Source organism: Myxine glutinosa, chromosome 4, assembly GCF_964187855.1.
Source record: "Myxine glutinosa chromosome 4, kmMyxGlut1.1, whole genome shotgun sequence".
Taxonomy (NCBI): Eukaryota; Metazoa; Chordata; class Myxini; order Myxiniformes; family Myxinidae; genus Myxine; species Myxine glutinosa.
Window position 1 is genome coordinate 76,589,084 of NC_136264.1, and position 20,657 is coordinate 76,609,740.

General features: G+C 42.4%; 1 protein-coding gene across 10 annotated transcripts in view; it reads right to left on the reverse strand.

Moving 5' to 3' along the window:
• The window catches only part of ZCRB1 (zinc finger CCHC-type and RNA binding motif containing 1), a 38,506-nt gene that overhangs the window by 15,571 nt on the left and 2,278 nt on the right, over positions 1-20,657 (reverse strand). For 2 of the 10 annotated variants that reach the window (XM_078776016.1, XM_078776013.1), the window contains exons 2-5: positions 11,453-11,657; positions 10,921-11,030; positions 10,786-10,814; positions 912-1,023 (exon numbers count right to left, since the gene is read on the reverse strand). In XM_078776016.1, coding sequence (XP_078632142.1) covers positions 912-1,023; positions 10,786-10,814; positions 10,921-11,004 — 225 coding nt within the window. In that variant the 5' untranslated portion in view covers positions 11,005-11,030; positions 11,453-11,657. Of the gene's footprint in view, positions 1-911; positions 1,024-10,785; positions 10,815-10,920; positions 11,031-11,452; positions 11,658-13,644; positions 13,850-20,657 lie in introns of those variants that run through there. The other 8 variants (XM_078776012.1, XM_078776010.1, XM_078776009.1 and 5 more) reach the window with 6 other exon arrangements.

A 20,657-nucleotide genomic window follows, 5' to 3' on the forward strand; every position in this document is an offset into this window, starting at 1 on the left:
CCTACTCAGCCCACGGACTATAATCGCCAAGGCCAGCCTACCGTTCGCCCTGTGATAATCCCGTGCGCAAGAACGACACGTGGAGGGCTCCTGCCATCTTTGTTCGTCTCCTTCGCGGTGCGAGTTGGGGACTGGAGAGAGAGCTGCCTGGACGCCATCCCTGGACCATCGACCTGTTCGTCTGCAACCCCGTGTGAGTGTGTCTGAGTGTGACGGGCCCGTTTGTCCAGGGATAAGTTAAGACTGTTTAAGGCTGTATTCTTCTTCTTCTTCATATTGTACAAAGTGTAAATAAATCGTGTTATTCCTTTCTTCCAAATTCAACCGTTTCAGTCATTTCCTCCATTGGGTAAGCGTGGCACGATTACGAACCGCTCGGATCGGGTTCAGTCATTGATAACGGCTCGGGTCACGGGTCGCTACCGCTCGGCATTTCCACTAACACCTGTGATTCAGGCGGGGCTTATTTCCTCGTTTCCGGTCAGCGTTAGTACTTAGGTAATAGCGAATTCATAGTCCTAAAACCCTATTTAACGCTGCCCGGGAAGGACGTCATAGGTCCCGGGTCCCTTCGGCTAGTAAAAGACAAGGGGACTAACCCCCCCCCCCCCCTAGTATTGCGATGCTAGGTTTCATGGTTCTGGAGTTATGGAGGACACACTCACACTCACTCACACACATGCACACACACTTTTATTATACATTTCATGGAGCAGCAATCAATTCTTTACATGTTGCATTGGGTAGTCTATCCAAGAAAATACAGTGGCAAGGCCACAACACGGCCCCGCCCCATGAATAATTTCAACTTAATTTTTAAAAATATGTCCTTAGTCATTTTATGTATTGCTGAAATTCTCATAAATTGCAGATTTTCAGCTTTCATTCCTGCAGTGGACTTGCCTATTCACCTCCTGCTTGTTGACTTTGCGCACACAGTTGGATGCTGAGTCCCGGTCTATAAAAAGCACAAAAGCGACTCCCCTGCTCCTACGGTTGTCCCGGTCCTTCATCACAGTTACCCTTAGAGACAGCACATCAAAGATTAACAGTTAAAACTTTGCTCATACCACGATTCACAAATTATTATGCAAACAAAAGCATTTACTTAGATGTTTAAATTAACATGATGGAAAACCAAGCATTCACAGAGTAGGTAGTGGGAGGAGTCAAAGGTGTAGCACATGGGTGCAAGGTTAGAACAGCAAGCAAACCTGCCGATTACAGAACAGTTATAAAGTTCTGAATTATTGTCGGTATATTATTCATATCTCCCCAATCTCAGCTGAGTGGAAGCTTGCAAAATAAACCATTGAACATATAAGTAAAAACAGTTGATTGCATTAAAAAACAAAAACAAAAAAAACCCACAAGGTATCAACCTTTTTTCATCAAATTAAAATCAGCACTGGTTCAATAATCAAGTCCCGATATGCCCGATATATTGATGTTCAATTACTCGTTTTTTTACCACTCAGCTGGTGCTTCACGTGTTTTGTTGACCTCGGTACACACTTTGGGGTGTAAATAGCATGACCTGGATTTCATATTGTGAAAGTCGATTGACATACATAAAATATGGAGAGATGCTTAGTTGAAAGGTTGTTTGTTAAATATGAGGTGCAGAAATTAATCAGATGCGAAGTAATCAAAGCATGAAGAAGTGAAATGGAAAACTCAAGAATGAGGCAAATGTACTTGCGTGTATGGGAATACAGGGCAGTTATCAAAGTGTAAGGCCTTATCATTCACCGTGTGCTCACAAAGGGTAGTTCATTTTTGCCTGTTAGAAGAATTTCACGTGTCAGCTAAGAAGGTCATGTTTTTGTATGCTGCAGAGAGGTGGTGTTATGATCTGCAGAAAAGTTTTCTTCGGTCAAGGCATCCCATGATCTGTCCTTCCAGTCTGAACCGGCAAGGAAAGTTATGGATCCCCAAGAGGACAAGAGGTCACATGAGGCAACATGGTAAAGTTTGCTCCTTTTTCTCTGCCTTCCCTACGACGTCGGCGTAGCCCCAAGGACATGACATCACCATTGGAACTGGCAATGTCGTCATCTGGGGTCGGTCCCAAAGAAGGGCCCTTCCATTGCTGCAAAAACATGCAGTGCTGTTATTCGGCCCCATGGCAAGGAGTGCTGCTATTGGCTGAAGAGGTGGGCTGTCACCAAATTGAGCTTGCAGTGAGAAGCCAATGTGTTGCGGGTCGTGCTGCATCACCTTCTTCTTCTTCTTCTTATTCTTGCGTATGGCCAATATGTGGTGTTCTAAAGTTTAATGTCCAGGTTCTGCAACCATGTGGTTGCCTCAGGGGTGAGTTTGAGGAGGGCTAAAAGTTCTCCCGATAACAGGCCATTTTCTGTTAGGGACATTTTCTGTTAGGGACAGCGCAACGTGATGTGCTCCATCGTCTGGACTCCTCCACAGTCACAGAGCGCATCTGGCCTTATCCACCATTGATGGCGGATGTTACCGCAACAGCCCTGTCAAGTGTGAAGCTTGTTGAGGACTCTCCATTGCCTATGTGGGAGTGTGAAATGGGGTGGAGCAGTAGTTGGATCATGTATAATATGTTTATTAGGAACTGTGGCAGCCTCCCAGCTGGCCCACCACAGGTCGGCTTCACTTTGATGGGCACCGTTAAGGAACTCGGTGTGGTTTCATGGTGGTTTTCGGGACTTAAGGCGACAGCGTAGATGTTCAACGAGAAAGGCGCTGGGCTGGAATTTAGGTAGCCAAAATGCGGCTGAAGTATCAGGATGACAACACATCCCTTCGGATGGTTGGCGGAGCAATGTTGCAGAGAATAGGAAGTCACTCAGTCTTTGTTGACTTGAGGGTTCCAGACACTGTTCTAATTGCGGCATTTAACTGACCCGACCAAACTGGCGCACAATACTCTGCCGTCGAGTATATGAGGGCAAGAGTTCCTGTGCGTAAGGTATCTTGGGATGGTAGCAGTCATGTTTTCTGCAACACCCAGTTTCTCCAGCAATGCCCATGCCTTGCGGCAATGCGGCTGCTGTGGGCGAAATCTTTTGACTCCACCAACTCCTTCCAACTCTTCAGATGTTCAGTGTTGAGAGCCTCAATTAGTGCCTGCGTGACATCCGGGTTCCCAGTTTTGTTGTGCTCCTTTCGGGGCCTTTCAGTCTCCACTGTCCAGCAAGGTGTGTAGGCCCTGCGGAAGCCACAAGGTATGGTATCGGTGGCAGCAGAGAGGAGGTGGTGCACAAATTCTGCATATATAGCTGGGACAGGTGGTACATCCTTGATCTTGGATTCAGCTGCTTTGGTGAAAGCGGTCCAATCCGTGTTCCGGGAGTTTCAGCATGGTTTTGGCTTGGGGTATATCAGCGGAATCCCGATACCAATGTGGACGACAATGGTGTGAAGTTGGCTTTTTAGGAAGGGAGCGAGAACTCTTAACGAGGCCATCATTGGTCGCCCTTTGCCATCTTTCGACAGGAAGGAGGGGTCAGGATTTGTTGCGGTCTGCCACCGTCCAAACATAATCTAACAAGTTAATGATCCAAAACACTACAACAACAACAACAACAACAACAACAACAACATGCATTTTAAGGCAATTTTCCCTGCAAGAGTGGGGGTTAGCTCGATTCAAATGATCCAAAACACTCAGTTGGAATAATTTAAAACTTATTTGCAAAAATGGGAAGCTTGAGTCCTTCAATGCATGGAACCCCCTCCCCCCCCCCCCCCCCCCGCTCCCCCCAAATCCCAGATATCAATATCATTGAAGCTGTACTATTTGGACAAAGAAAAAGTAAAAAAGTATCCCAGCAACATGCATGAACTTTAGAAGGTATTTGAAGAAGTGTGGAACACCATTGCACGAGTTCATATCAAAATTATTTTAGAGTGTGCCAAGAAGAATTTAAATGGGAAAAAGGTAGACATGTTCTCGATTAGTTTACTTCAAGGTATATTGTGTATGACTTTAGTTAATGGAATGAGATTTTCTTTTTCATATACAGTCACGTGAAAAAGTAAGTACACCCCATGTAAAGTGTTGACTTTTTCAACATATTTCAACATCCAGCTATTTGATCTTCATTTCAACAATATTGATAGATAAACAACAACAACAACATGCATTTTAAGGCCATTTTCCCTGCTAGAGCGGGGGTTAGCCTTGCGGTGATAGATAAAGGTGATATAATAAAACAAATATCATGAAACATTTACATTTTGTAGTCCATTGTATAATTTAAATAAACATAAATGCAAATTTCGCATGTGGGAAAAGTAAGTACACCCCTACATTTATCACTACTTCAAATACCTAAAATTAGAATCAGGTGCACCAGCTCAGGTGCAAATGATTAGAACATCGTTAGAGAGGATCTTGGAGGAACCTGTCTTATTTAAACCTCAGACATTTAGTTTGGTTTGCTCTTTGTTGTTGAAGTCGGTGTTAATCTTATCGGTGTTAATCTTTCATACCTGTAAAAAATAGTCGAGTATTTCGTGCCACGCGGCCTAGTTGTTGAAGCTTCCGACCTTGAGGCTTGGTTCTCTCCGGGCATCCAAAGCGGTTATTTTTTCATTCATGTGTTTGTCAAATTTCAACTCGTTATTTTATCGTCCATGCGTTATTGTTTGTTTATAGTTAGTTTTGGTTTGAATTTCCTGTAACTCGTAATTAATTAATCGTGTTCTGCTCCACGTGTGCGGCCTTGTACCCCCGTCGGTGTTTGTTAACTTAAGTCCCCTACATCGTGTTTTGCTTGGCTCTTAGTTTTTTCCCTTCTACCCCGAACATAATACTCTTTGTCTAACGTTTTAAATCCCCACCGCCCCCCCCCCCCACCAAAAACATTTATTTTCCTTTCTCCACGTGTGCTGTTGTCTCATCCTGTACTTTTTGTCCAGGTGTGCTGTTCGCCCCACCCCCATTATCTCCTTGCCATCCACCTTTTGCCCTGTTCACGTGACTCGTGGTGGTCCCTCTCGGCTCTCCCCCCGTTGGTATTTTGTGCATATAAGATTGTTTACGGTTCTGTTTCAATATTATTTAAATATGTTTAACCTTTCCCCTTCAGTGTTTTATTCAGTGGTATATTACAACACGCTGTTTTTCTTCCTATTTAAAAGGCTTTTCTCAATTTCCTCTCCAACTCATTCTACGTCAAAAAAAAGAAATTCAATCTCTTATACGTCTCCCTCACTACATGGTCTAAATTCACATTCATTCCACCCCTCCTCCATCGTTCTGAATCGGATTGCTAACTTGAAAATCGCAACAAACCCAATTTGTTATCAATGTTCGTCTTTCATTAATCATCCACTTTCTAAACTCCCCTCTTGCCCCTCCCCTCCAAATCCTCCCCCTTGCACCTACACTCCTAAACTCCCCCCTTGCCCCTCCACTCCTAAACTCCCCCCTTGCCCCTCCACTCCTGAACTCCCCCCTTGCCCTTCCCCTCCTAAACTCCCCCCTTGCCCCTCCCCTCCTGAACTCCCCCCTTGCCCTTCCCCTCCTAAACTCCCCCCTTGCCCCTCCCCTCCAAATCCCCCCCCTTGCCCCTACACTCCTAAACTCCACCCTTGCCCCTACACTCCTAAACTCCCCCCTTGCCCCTCCACTTCTAAACTCCCCCCTTGCCCCTCCCCTCCTAAACTCCCCCCTTCCTCCTCCCCCCTCACTCCTCCCCTTCAAAACTCCCCCCCAACCCCTCCCATTCAAATCTCCCCCCATACCATTCCTCTCCAATTCTCCCTCCTCCCCCCTCCTCCTCAAAGCTGCCTCCTCCCCACTTCGTCTCCCTTCTATCTCATACCTCCACCCCCCCAACCTTCTACTTTCCTCTGCCCCCCCCTCAAACAACCCCTCACTGTGCCTCATCCCTTCACCATCAAACCTTTCATCCTCCTCATCCTTCCCTTTCTTGGAACTCTTCTGTAATCTCTGACACACTATCAACTGCTCTCCCTACCTCCCCCTCTCATCCTTCATCTTACCCTACTCCTCCCCTCCCCTGTCCTGTACCCGATACTCCCCCTCTCTCTTCATTAACGGTATGGACCTCAAACATACGGGGCCTTCGCTCAAACCTTACTGATCTCTCCATACAGGTTGCTTCTGACAATCCAGACTTAATCTGCTTAACAGAGACTTTCCTCCTTCAAGATGTATCTGATTCCTTAATATCTCTTCCTGGTTACTCCCTCCTCCGGTATGATAGACCTGAGCCTCGTCCTGGTGGTGGGGTGGCTATCTTTATCAAAAACTCTCTTCCTCACTCTCCTTGCACTGCCCTCTCTCCTCCTCACCCCCAGGAGTACCTCTGGCTACGGCTTCCTCTCCGCTCCCACCTTTTGTTCATATGTGTTCTGTACCGTCCCCCAAACAGTGATGACTCCATTTACATTTCACTGTCTGACAACATGGACCAACTTCTATCCACTCATCCCAACTCTCTCTTCCTCATATGTGGTGACTTCAACTGTCATCATGCCACCTGGTTCGGTGTGGGTCCTCTCTCACCAGTCATGGCACCTCAGCAAAGGACTTCTGTGACTCACTGGGATTGACACAATCTGTCAATTTCCCGACCCGGATCTCAGCCAATGGAGTATCTTCTCTTCTAGACTTGGTTATGACAAACTTCCCTGCTAATGTCTGCTGCTCTTCTTCTGCTCCAATCGGTTCTTCTGATCATGTGCTTGTCAAAGTGGACATCTCTCTGGCCATTCTCAGATAGCCTCCTCAGCGTCGACGAGTCTGGCATTTCACTCAGGCAGACTGGGACTGTCTTCAAGCAGCCATCAATCGTCTGGATTGGTCTCCCATCTCCACTGCCTCTGACATCAATTCTTCCTGGGAATTCTTCCAAAGCAAACTGCTCTCTCTCATGCACAGATTTATCCCATCTCGTCTTCAGTTGTCTTACCCTTCCTCCCATCCATGGTGCACTGAATCTTGTGGTGAGGCAGTTGCCCTGAAACAACTTGCCTTTGCCTCTTGGAAGGCTAATCCAACTGAAGGCAATCTCAGTTCCTTCCACCAAGCTCGGAACAAGTGTGTCTACCCTCAGGAGTGCCAGGAAGCACTATCTCTCCTCACTCAAGAATGAACTCTCAAACCTGTCTCCTTCCTCCAAATCCTGGTGGCGTCTGGTCAAATCCGTTTCTGGTGTTTGTTCCCCCTCCATCCCCTCCCTTACCTCAAATGGCCACACAGTTGACATCGCACGTGACAAAGCCGAATGCCTGAACTCTGTGTTTGCCTCAAAATCTTTAGTCCCAAACCCATCTCTCTCTGTTCCCACCTTTCCCAGTCGAACCCAACTGCTCCTGGACTCTGTGTCCTTCTCTCCTGACAAGGTGGAGGAGTTTATGTCTAACCTCGACTCTGATTCTGCAACTGGACCAGACAGCATCAGCCCACGGGTCCTAAAATCCTGCTCTGCCACTCTATCTCACCCTCTCTCTGTTCTTTTCACCCTACCTTTTGCTCAAGGTCATCTGCCAGCATCCTGGAAATCAGCAAACATTACCGCTTTACACAAAAAAGGTGCAAAAACAGATCCTTGCAACTACAGACCAATCAGCCTGCTCCCAATTATCAGCAAAGTCATGGAATCCATCATTGCTTCGGATATGAAATCTTTCCTCTTCTCCATTGGCTTGATCTCTGATCATCAATTTGGTTTCAGACCAGGTCACTCTACTCTGGACATGCTGCTTCTGCTGTCTCAACAATGGATGGAGGTCCTCAATGCCAAACAGGAAATCAGAGCTGTCTCCCTTGACAAATCACGTGCCTTCGATACGGTCTGGCACCCAGCTCTGCTCACTAAACTCTCCTCCTATGGTATCCATGGAAATTTCCATGCATGGCTTGCGGACTTCCTCTCTGGTCATAGTCAACGTGTGGCCCTGAATGGATTTCTCTCATCTCCCCTTCCTGTTCAGGCTGGAGTTCCCCAAGGCAGTGTGCTGGGCCCTGTGCTTTTTCTGATCTTTATCAATGATCTCTCCGACTCTCTGGAAAACCTCTCTATCTCTTTGCTGATGACTCCACTCACTGCCGCTCCATTCCTCTTCCCTCAGATCGGCAGTCTGCAGCCTCCTCACTCTCTGAAGACCCGGACAAAATCACAGACTGGTCAAACAAGTGGACCATGTCTTTCAATCCTGACAAATCTCACACTCTTACTATGTCTCTCCGAAAAGATCGACTGGACAACCCTCCCATCTACTTTCTCAACAATCCTCTCCAAGAAGTTCTGTCGCTCAAGCTTTTGGGTCTCACTATCTGCCATGATCTTTCTTGGGAAAACCACATTTCCAAGCTGGCCTCCAAAGCCAGTCGCCGACTGGGCATCCTCCGTCGTGCGAAGTCCTTCCTCGGCACACCTGAGCTCCTCACCACATACAAGGCTTTCATCCGCAGCTCAATGGAATACTGTTCTCCCCTATGGGCCGGTGCTCCTGCCTCACACCTAGCTCGGCTTCACGCTGTTGAAACCAAAGCTTTCAGAATCATTGGAATCTCCCGCGATGAAGCTATCTCTGAGGGCCTTTCACTCACTCACCGCAGGCAGGTAGGTGGTCTTTCTGTCTTCTACCGACTCCTCTCCGGCCTTGCTCCCCCAGCTCTCTCTGTGCTCTGTCCCCCAAATATTCCTACAGGTCGCACAAGATCTGCCAGCAACCCTCTGATGGTTAAAGTGCCGAAATCTCGGCTCTCTGCTCACCTTCACTCTTTCATTACTCTTTTCTCCCGCCTCTGGAACAAACTCCCACACTCCCTTCAATCCCACTCCTCCCTCCAGGTCTTTAAAACAGCTGTTCACCACCATCTCTTATCTTCCCCCATCCAAAACCTTGATCTTTTCTACCCCCACTAATTCACCCCAGATCCACCTTGTTTGAAATTCCAACATCTTTCCTGGAAGTCCTGGCAGTGTCCATATGTTTTATACCTCTCCCACCCCCCCTTCCCATGCCTCCCCCTCCCACAGATCTCTCGATGTCTCCATGTCTCTCGGTCCCTGCTCTCAAATGTTGTGTTTGTGTCCTTCCCCCTCTCTCCCCATCTTGTCTACCGCTCCCGATGTTATTTGTTTTATGTGTCGGTTTGTCTTTCTGTGTGATTAATGTTCGCTCTTTCACGAGCCTCGATCTTGTATACAAAAAATAAAATCAAAAAAATGTGCGGCGTCACCATGCCTAGATCAAAAGAGCTCTCTGAGGCCTTCAGAAAGAAGGTTATAGATGCCTACGAGTCTGGGAAGGGATTTAAAAAGATCTCCAAACAATTTGAAATCAATCATTCGACTGTCTGGAAGATCATCTACAAGTGGAGAAGATTCCAAACAACTGCCAACTTGTTCAGGCCAGGCTGCCCCAGCAAGTTCAGCCCGAGAGCAGACCGCACGATGCTGAAAGAAGTCTCTAAGAACCCCAGAATATCATCACGGGACCTACAGGTAGCTCTTGCCACTGTTGATGTCAAAGTGCACGAGTCCACCATGTGAAAGAGGCTGCACAAATTTGATCTACATGGGAGGTGTGCCAGGAGGAAACCTTTCCTGTCCAGAAAGAACATCAGGGCAATACTAAAGTTTGCCAATGAACACCTCAGCAAAGACCAGCACTTCTGGAACAATGTGCTCTGGACAGATGAGTCAAAGGTAGGGCTATTTGGCCACAGTACCAGAAGACATGTTTGGCGAAAACCAAAGACAGCATTTGACTCCAAGAACCTGATACCAACTGTAAAGCATGGTGGTGGAAATATTATGGTTTGGGGCAGCTTTGCTGCATCAGTGCCTGGGCAGTTCACCATCATAGAATCCACTATGAATTCTTCATTGTATCAGAGGGTGCTTGAGGATAATGTGAGGCCATCTGTCGGAAAGTTGAAGCTCAACCAAAGGTGGATCTTGCAACATGACAATGACCCTAAACATACCAGTAAATCCACCAAGGAATGGCTGAAAAGAAAGAAATGGGGGGTTCTGGAATGACCAAATCAAAGCCCGGATCTAAATCCCATTGAGATGTTGTGGGGTGATTTGAAAGGAGCTGTGCATGCAAGAAACCCCTCAAACATTGCACAGCTGAAAGAATTCTGCATGGAGGAGTGGGCAAAAATTTCTCCCAGTCGATGTCAGAGACTGGTAGACAGTTATAAGAAACGCCTACTTGATGTTTCTGCCAAAGGGGGCAACACCACCTATTAGAGCCAAGGGTGTACTTACTTTTTCCACATGCGAAATTTGCATTTATGTTTATTTAAATTATACAATGGACTACAAAATGTAAATGTTTCATGTTATTTGTTATATTATATCACCTTTATCTTTCAATATTGTTGAAATGAAGATCAAATAGCTGTATGTTGAAATATGTTGAAAAAGTCAAAACTTTACATGGGGTGTACTTACTTTTTCGCGTGACTGTACATACACATGTCTACTGTATATATACAGCACAAATATATTTCAGAGAGAAAAGATACAATGCCACTTATTTTCCAAATGTTAAGGTGGCTTGCTTGAGATCTTAGGTTCCTGAGTTTGAGCCCGTCACGGCGTTTAATTAACACCAGGTGGGTTGACTCAGCCTGTCATCCTTCCAAGGTCACCAAAATGAGTACCAGCTGACTGGTTATAGAGAGCATTGCATCAGCGGCACAGCCACGACCCCAGGAAATGATGCAACCAGCAGCCACAGGCTGCATACGAACCACTATTTTCTAAATTGTTATCACAGCTTGTAAATTATTATAACAGTAATAAGCATACTCACTTGACCACCTTTCCATACTTGGAAAACACCTGAAACATATCACGACACATTTAATGCAACAACATATTTGCAGCCAAAATATTAAATGTCAAAACAGTCTCACACCTAAATGTTTTTGTGCATGACTACATTTACCTTGTAAAGGTCACTGTTGGTGAGCGAGAAGGGCAGGTTGGATACATACACAGTGCTTCGACTCGGTGCCAGCCCTCCACTCATCCTGCCAGACAGATCACTTGAAATGTCTGTAAATGCAGGAGGTAGATATCAAAATAAAATTCCATGTAGTTTAACTACAAACGATGTGAGCACATCTGCCATTAAAGAGCACATACAGTTGCTGCAAAAATATTTACAATAAAAGGTAAGAAAAAAACAAGGATTTGTTTCAGCAAATATGTGATGAACCACAACTTAACAGTACCAAAAAGTTATTTCATTGCATTTATATGAAGTGGCACAGCATTCATATGGAGGACATATAGTAAATGCAAAGATAATAAGCGAGATAAATAATACAAATTCAAATAATTTTGATACAATCCCCCAAGTCTCAGTCCCACTCGAGCTGCTTAAAAAGTCACAGCACCATACGGTTCGCTGCTGCTAACATGGGGCTAACATGCTGTTTGTGCTGTTGACACACTGGGGACACAAGACAACTTGCCTGCCTGTTCGTGATGTTGACACGCTCTGGGGACCCCGAGACAACTTGCCTACCTGATCAAGTAATCAACAAGGACTGATTGCATTGGAGTGAGGATTCATTGTGCTGAAGCCAAGACGGGCTGCGCTAGATGGCGCTGAGAGAATAGTGCAACGAGGGTTCGAGTCCGAGGCAGAGGCACGAGGGCGAACGAGCCGGGAGATTCCTGGGATAGGGAGATAGGTCCATACTGATGTACACTTTCTCTTTAATTATCATTTGCTTCCTATTTCGGGATTGACACACATCCTTCGACATCACGACGTGTGTCAGGGTGAGCTAAAGGCCAAAGCAATGCCTTGCTCTGCCTCTCTATCTTCTCCTCTTATCTATGTTTCCTCAGTACGATTCTGCTGGCACCATGTCCTATGAGTACAGTTGGATCCCGCTATTCACGGTCCTGCAAGCTATTTTTTAAACTAGTATGACACAGTTATAAAACCCATCTTTCACTAGCCACGCACAAAGCAGCTGGACATGCGCAAAAAAAACATCGAGGAGCTGCGAGCATTACCTGCTTATACATTATCGGTGCTGTGCTTTGCCTTTTCACGGCTTTCGCGACTGCATTAAAATACAGTACTATTTTAACAGCACTAAAAGCATTTTTTAGGAAACTGTAATCAGGTGCATTCATGGTCGAAATATTTTTAAACTTTAAAAAATTTCCCCCTATGAATGAGTAACCGCCGGGAATCTATCCCCCTTTTCCCCATTGTAACAATGCGCCAACATTAATGGATTTTCCTCGACATTCACAGGATGCTCCGTGAACAATAAACCACCAGGGACCTAAACCCTCCTTTTCCCATTGAAACAATGCCCCCATATTAGCGGATTAAACATTTAGTCAGGTTCACTATGTTTTTTCGTTCAAAATCATGGTAGATTAGCAAACCTATACATTTTTGGAAACGTTATTACATGGAAAATCTGAAAATCAATGTTTACATTTGCCAATTCCGACCAATTCGATTCGACCAATCGACCAATTCCATTCGACCAATTCGACCATTCGACCAATTGCTTCGATCGAACATTCGACCATTCGACCAATTCGATCAATTCGATTCGATTCGATTCATCGAATTCGATTCGATCGACCATTCGACCAATTCGATTTGCCAATCAATTTGACCGACCTTTGATTGTGTGGAACGGACTGTGAAAACGATGCGGACTATATTGTCGGATACGACACACAGGACAGTGATGACGAACTCTAAATGGCATATTCTGAAATCGTGTATGTTTGATGCCATTGACTGCCTGTGTATATTTTGTCATTGACTGCCTGTGTAGATGTGAACTTATACTGACTGCATGTGTATATATGATTTTGCTGACTGCCTGTGTATGTTTGGTGATATGAATTATTGTGACACATTTTGATGTTATTAACTGCCTGTTCAAAATGATAACATGTATTTGATTATGCAACTTATCGCGAATATAAAGACAGTATTTTGCAATTCAAAACCTTTGATTCGTGTCTTACCATTCCCCATAGCACTAATTTGATACTTTCATTGGATTCCTTGTCCCTGAAAATATAGGTTTAGTATATTTTAAAACGTTTTTAGGGTAATTAGAGGCAGAAATAGAACAAAATATGTATTTTACAGTGGCCATTTTGAAAATCCAAAATGGCCGCCATACAGGTATCTCTCCAAATGTAAACATTGATTTTTAGTTTCCTTATGCTATAACCTTTCCAAAAATGTATAGGTTTGCTAATCTACCATGATTTTGAACGAAATATAATTTATTGACATAGTGAACCTGACTAATTCACGGCATTTCCAGGAGAGCATTCCCCATGAATGTCGGAGTCCGACTGTATAACATTCAATTGACATTAAATTGTTCCTTGATCATAAATTGACATTTGTCGATGCACAGACAGACAGACAAAGTGAGCCAATTGCTTAACACCACTTTTCGCTTCACGTGTGCGGGGTATTTTAAAGTACAAGTGTGCTCTGAAGCAAGGTATCAAATGTGCTCATCTTGGTTACAGATCAAGAAAATGATTGTGACATTTCACAGACCAAATTAAGGGAAACAAATTGCCCAACAAGTCAAAGCTCATACACCACACAAAGAACACACACTACAACAGAATAATAGACAAATATATGCTGGAGATTAGCCTGGTGTTGGCTTAACGGTTAGGGTGCTGGCTTGGGATCCTGAGTTTGAATTCCGGTCGATCATTGAATAAACGCCAGGGGGATTGACTCATCCTTCATCCTTGCGAGGTCGGCAAATTGAGTACCAGCTTGCTGGGATGAATGTGCCGGTGTGTGCCCCGGTTTAGTATAGGTACACCGTATCCCTGCGTGTCGTAAGAGGCACCTAAAGGGTTGGCGTCAGGAAGGGCATCCAGCCATAAAAACATTGCCTCAAAAAGAGAACCATGATGATTGTCATGGGGCCCGCAAGGCTAACCCCCGCTCTAGCAGGGAAATGGCCTTAAAAAGGGAATTTTTTTTTAATATGCTGAAGATTCCATGAGTGACACTGTAATGGCAATGATTACCAAATGTCCTCCAAATTAAACACAACTCAACGAGCACTTCTCATTGGCGATATCATTACCAACATACTGTCTAACAATCCAACCAGTTACACATTGCTCTGAGGATACCAAGATTCAAAGAGCCTCACAAACCAAATGCACATGTTCGGAGTATGACAATCTTATGACGAAGTACTAAAAAAAAAAAAACAAAAAAAAAAACAGCTGCAACTGCTGCAACAAACAATATTATATTGACAGGCATTTCAAATACCAGCATAGGTTTGATACAGGTTGTTGTGAACAATTTTGATGCCGACAAAATTTATAAAATGGAAAACTATCCACACATTCCCTGGCACTCTTCCTGATGCAGCCAGATCAAAACAGAGTCACAAAAAAAAGACAAATTTATGGCAGGAAACCATCAATCCGACAGTGAAAACAGACCAGACAGAGCCAATTGAAGATGTTTTTCACTTGAGAATTACAGAGGGCTAAAGAAACCAGACTGTCTACAAAGAGTACAAAAATCTGTATTACCATCTAAAGTACTTCTTTGCATACAAAGTCAAGGCTCATTGAGGAGCTAGAGTGTAGACCATGGAACGGGTTCAGGACATAACAAAATAAAAGGACCAGCAGACAGAGGGGAGGAAATACCAACAGTGGGGTTGAGGGACAAAACAGAGGGAAACTTGAACAAACTACAACGGCACTCAGTAGAGAGCATATCTCCACCTGGTTGGCCATACCACTCAATGGTGAAGAATCACTTTAAAAATTATACGAGCTGGAACCCGATGCAGATCTTCACCAAAATTTAATAGATTCTTCCTTGTCACATACACAACCGGTCCAACAAGTTTCGTCCAAATCCATCCATAACTTTTTGAGATATCCCGCTATGTATCGTTTTTAGCCCCACCTCCCAATGGTGAAGAAACACTTAAAAAATTAAATAATTCTCATATCTGAATCCATATTCAGATCTTCACCAAAATCTAATCGAATCGCCCACATCACACACCCAACCGGTCCACCAAGTTTTGTCCAAATCAGTCCACAACTTTTTGAGATATCCTGCTTTATATCGTTTTTAGTCCATCTCCCAATGGTGAAGAATCGCTTTAAAAATTCTAGTAGCCAGATCCGAATCCGGATCTTCACCAAAGTCTAATCATTTCGTTGTTGTCACATACGCTACATCTCTGCCAAATTTCGTCCGAATCCGTCCACAACTTTTTGAGATATCTTGTTCACAAACAAACAGATGAAAAACAATTACAGATACATTCAAAGTACACCGCCCCCATGCCAAATAATTCAATATCCCACAGCGCGGCATTGCCAGGGCGCCTCAGGCGCCCGGCAATACCGCAGTGCAGCTCATAGAGGCTGCATTGGGAGGGAGAGGTGTACACTAATTGATTGATTAATTGCATAATTAAAATCAATAAAAGATTGTCATAAAATATTTTCTTAATCAATTGGCTAATAGCATAACTAAACCACTAGTGCTTCATCCGAAGATGTATCTTTTAGAAATTTAATTAAATAAGTCTAATAAAAAAATTAAATAATTAATTGATCAATGAAATGATTAATCAATAAATCAAAAATATCCTTTATGGCAACATCACCTGGTCACTGTCATGTCCAAATATTACCTTCCTAGCTCAAAAGGTGCGTGAGATATTGCCCAGATGAGAAAGAAAATAAATAAATGAATAATAATGAAAATAAATAAATAATAATCATAAAAAAATTAAATAGTTAATCAATTGGCTAATACAATACATAAGCCACCACCATTTCATCACAATCTGTAACTGAAAAAAAATAAAAATTAGTCATTAATCGAATAATTAATAATGAATCGATCAATTAATTAATTGATTAATCAATAAATCAAAAATAGCCTTTGCAGCTAAATCACTTGGTCATTGGCATGTCCAAATATCAGCTTCCGAGCTCAAAAGGTGCTGGAGATAATGCCCAGAAGAGAAAGGAAATATATAAGTACTTAATTAATCGTTAATAATTAAATAACTCATCAATTAATTGATGTATGAAAAAACAAAAAATACCGTTTTTGACAAAGTACTTGCTTACGATTGTGCCGAAATTTCAGCTTCCTAGCTCAAAGGATGGCTGAGATATCGCCCGGACAAACAAACAAACAAGTACACATACATTCAAAGTACACCGCCCCCTTGCCAAATAATTAAATATCCTCCAGCGCGGCATTGCCAGGGCGCCTCTGGCGCGAGGCAATACCGCCGTGCAGCTCATAGAGACTGGATTTGGAGGGAGAAGTGCACAATAATTGATTGATTAATTGCATAATTAAAATCAATAAAGGATTATCATAAAATATTTTCGTAATAAATTGGCTAATAGCATAACTAAACCACTAGTGAGTGCTTCATCCGAAGATGTATCTTTTAGAAATGTAATTAAATAAGTCATTAATAAAAAATTCAATAATTAATTGATTAATCAATAAATAATTCATCGATTAAATGATTAATCAATAAATCAAAAATATCCTTTATAGCCACATCACTTGGTCAATGTCATGTCCAAATATTAGCTTCCTCGCTCAAAAGGTGCCTGAGATATTGCCCAGATGAGAAAGAAAATAAATCAATGATAAATAATGAAAATAAATCAATAATAATCATAAAAAAATTTAATACTTAATCAATTGGCTAATAGAACACATAAACCACCACCATTTCATCCGAATCTGTAACTTAAAAAAAGAATGAAGTCATTCATCGAAAAATTAAATAATTAATCAATAAATCAAAAATACCCTTTACAGCCAGATCACTTGGTCATTGTCATGTCCAAATATCAGCTTCCTCGGTCAAAAGGTGCCAGATATTGGCCAGATGAGAAAAAGAACAAAAAAAAATTAATAATGAAAACAAATAAATAACTAGAACGGGCACTCGGTAGAGCGCATACCTTCGCCGCAGCTACTGTTCTGTACTTGGCATGGGAGTGTAGGGAACAGAACAGTGAACAGTTTGGTGCTGATTTCATGCAAATCGGATAAGAATTGACCGAGTTATGACAAACAAGATCGGGCATTGAATTCTGAACATTTTGGCATTAGTTGCATGCCAATTGGATAAAAATTGACCGCGCTATGGTAAAAATACGATTTTGACCTTTTCGTGACCTTGACCTTGACCTTTGACCCGATTGCTCCCAAAATCTAATCAAATGTGTCCCGTATAATAACCAATCATCCCACCAAATTTCATGCAATTCGGTTGAATACTTTTTGAGTTATGCGAATAACATACACACACACACACACACAGACATACAAATAAATACACAGCGATCAAAACATAACCTTCCGCTTTTGCGAAGGTAATAATCATAAATAAAAAATAATTAATCAATTCACTAATAGAACCCATAAACCACCACCATTTCATCAGAATCTGTGACTTTAATTTTTTTTTTTTGGCATTAATCGAATAATTAAATAATTAATCGATTAATTGATTATTCAATCAATCAAAAATAGTCTTTGCAGCCAAATCACTTGGTCATTGGCATCCCCAAATATCAGCTTCTGAACTCAAAAGGTACCTGAGATAATGGCCAGAAGAGAAAGGTAATGTATAAGTACTTAATTAATCGATAATAATTAAATAACTCATCAATTTATTGATTGATCAAAAAACAAAAGTACAGATACATTCAAAGTACACCGCCCCCATGCCAAATAATTAAATATCCTACAGCGCGGCATTGCCGGGGCGCCCCCGGCGCCCGGCAATACCGCAGTGCAGCTCATGAGGCTGCATTGGGAAGGAGAGGTGTACACTAATTGCTTGATTAATTGTATAATTAAAATTAATAAAAGATTATCACAAAATATTTTCTTAATCAATTGGCGAATAGCATAACTAAACCACTGGTGCTTCATCCGAAGATGTATCTTTTCAAAATTTAATTAAAGAAGTCATTTATAAGAAATTAAATAATTAATTGATTAATCAATAAATAATTAATCGATTAAATGATTAATCAATAAATCAAAAATACCCTTGATAGCCACATCACTTGGTCATTGTCATGTCCAAATATTAGCTTCCCAGCTCAAAAGGTGCCTGAGATATTGGCCAAATGAGAAAGAAAATAAATAAATGATTAATAATGAAAATAAATAAATAATAATCATAAAAAAATTAAATTATTAATCAATTCAGTCACAGAACACATAAACCACCACCATTTCATCAGAATCTGTAACTTCAAAAAAAAAAAATTTAGTCATTAATCGAATAATTAAACAATTAAACAATTGAAAGCCTGCTTGGAGTTTGTAAAAAAAAGCACATAAAGGACTCTCAGACTGTGAGAAACAAGATTCTGTGGGCCTTCATGTGTCTTTCACTGAGGAGAGGCTTCCGTCTGGCCACTCTGCCATAAAGCCCAGATCGGTGGAGTCAACACTCCACCGATGCACCACTCCACCGGTGGTGCAGTGATGGTGGTTGTCCTTCTGGAAGTTACTCCCATCTCCACACAGGATCTCTGGAGCTCAGCCAGAGTGACCATCGAGTTCTTGGTCACCTCTCTTACCAAGGCCCTTCTCCCCCGATTGCTCAGTTTGGCCGGGCGGCCAGCTCTCGGAAGAGTCCTGGTTGTTCCAAGCTTCTTCCATTTAAGAATTATGGAGGCCACTGTGCTCTTAGGAACCTTCAATGTCGCAGAGATTTTTTTGTAGGCTTCCCCAGATCTGTCTCGACATAATCCTGTCTCAGCTCTGCAGGCAGTTCCTTCAACCTCATGGCTTGGTTTTTGCTCTGATATGCATTGTCAGCTGTGAGACTTTATAAAGACAGGTGTGTGCCTTTCCAAATCATGTCCAATCAATTGAATTTACCACAGGTGGACTCCAATCAAGGTGTAGAAACATCTCAAAGATGATCAAGAGAAATGGGAGGCACCTGAGCTAAATTTAAAGTGTCATAGCAAAGGGTCTGAATACTTATGTAAATGTGATATTTCAGTTTTTTCTTTATAATAAATTTGCAAAACTTTCTAAAATCCTGTTTTCTCTTTGTCATAATGGGGTATTGAGTGTAGATTGATGAGGGAAAAATGAATTTAAACGATTTCAGGATAAGGCTGCAACATAACAAAATGTGAAAAAGTGAAGCGTTCTGAATACTTTGTGAATGCATTGGAGGGTTAAACACCATAGTCTGGCAGTCTGAGGGGGATACCGTGCATTAGCGTCCACACAAAGTTTGTTTTTGCCGTTTCATGACCTTTGGACCCGCCAGATCAAGATTCCACGGGTGCCACCCTGGGACCCTGGAGCATTTTTTTTTTTTTTTTTTTTTTTTTACAAAAGCCATCAATATGCAAATTAGCTGCCACTAATATATGAATTACTAATTTAGCTTACATCTCAGTCGTTCTTAAGCAAACTTCACAGTAAAGGTCTCTATACCCACATTTTCAGGGTTTGCAATTTTTATGAAACAATTAAATTTACAATCCTACTTCAATTTACGTTATTAATGTGCAAGTTAGATAATGCCATTCATATAAATAAATACTTTTTTCTCACTGACTAAATGCAAATGTTTTGTTTGTTGCAAACTGATGCAGCATTGGACCTTCACAATGGACCAATATAACCAAGCCACGTGGTGGACCATCGGGCAAACGTCACTGATAACTGCCGGACCAGTTCGCATCCGCAGCATCACTAGCGTAGCGCAAGCAAAGCAAGGCAGGATGGTGTATCTGCGGATGCTGGAGAGGCGTTTAGAAAGTGACAACCAGGTTACCATTAGATGTCACAAGGACTGTGATTCATTGTACACTTTAAAGATTCGCAGACAGAGACTATCGAAACGATCAGGTGAACCACCAGGTGAAGTCCCATCCTGTAAACGTAAAGGATGGCTTTCGGCAGGCTGAAACACCTAAATTTTACTTCAAGTAACACTGTCCGTTTTGTGAGGACAGATGTAAGGAACGACCTGCCCTTTTTCTCAATGGACCACCGCCATGTTGACATGTACAAATAGCTTATCGTGTTGGTTCGTCATCATGGGGGAAAGCATGTAACAGAAGTAAACAAGAAAAAGCAATCAGAGATTGCAAACCCTCGCCAGGATGTATTTTCAGGGGTTTTTTAGGCTTTTGTGTTAAAACAAATATGGCGTCCGAACCACGTGACCAATGACGTCATCATTATTTTATTTTTTTCTAAACTAATTTATTCCTAGATTATGCTCAATAAATTTCATCTTGATCGGATGAAGTTTTGTACTTGTCGAATTATGACGTCATAATGGAGGCACCTATGACATCATCATAAACACATTTTATTCCCGATGGAGAGTTCTTTGCAATGAGCCATGTCTCAATTTTTTCTATTCAGTGCTTTCGGAGATATAGAGGTGCAAAGTTATTCGATGTTTTCAAGATGGCGGCCGAACCACGTGACCTATGACATCATAATTATCATAAAAGATTATACAGGTGGAGTTGCACCTATGGTGAAATTTTCCTGTCAATCGGACCCACAGTTGCAGAGAAAATCATATTTATTCTGTGCGGACAAACAAACAAACAAACAGACAGACAAACAGA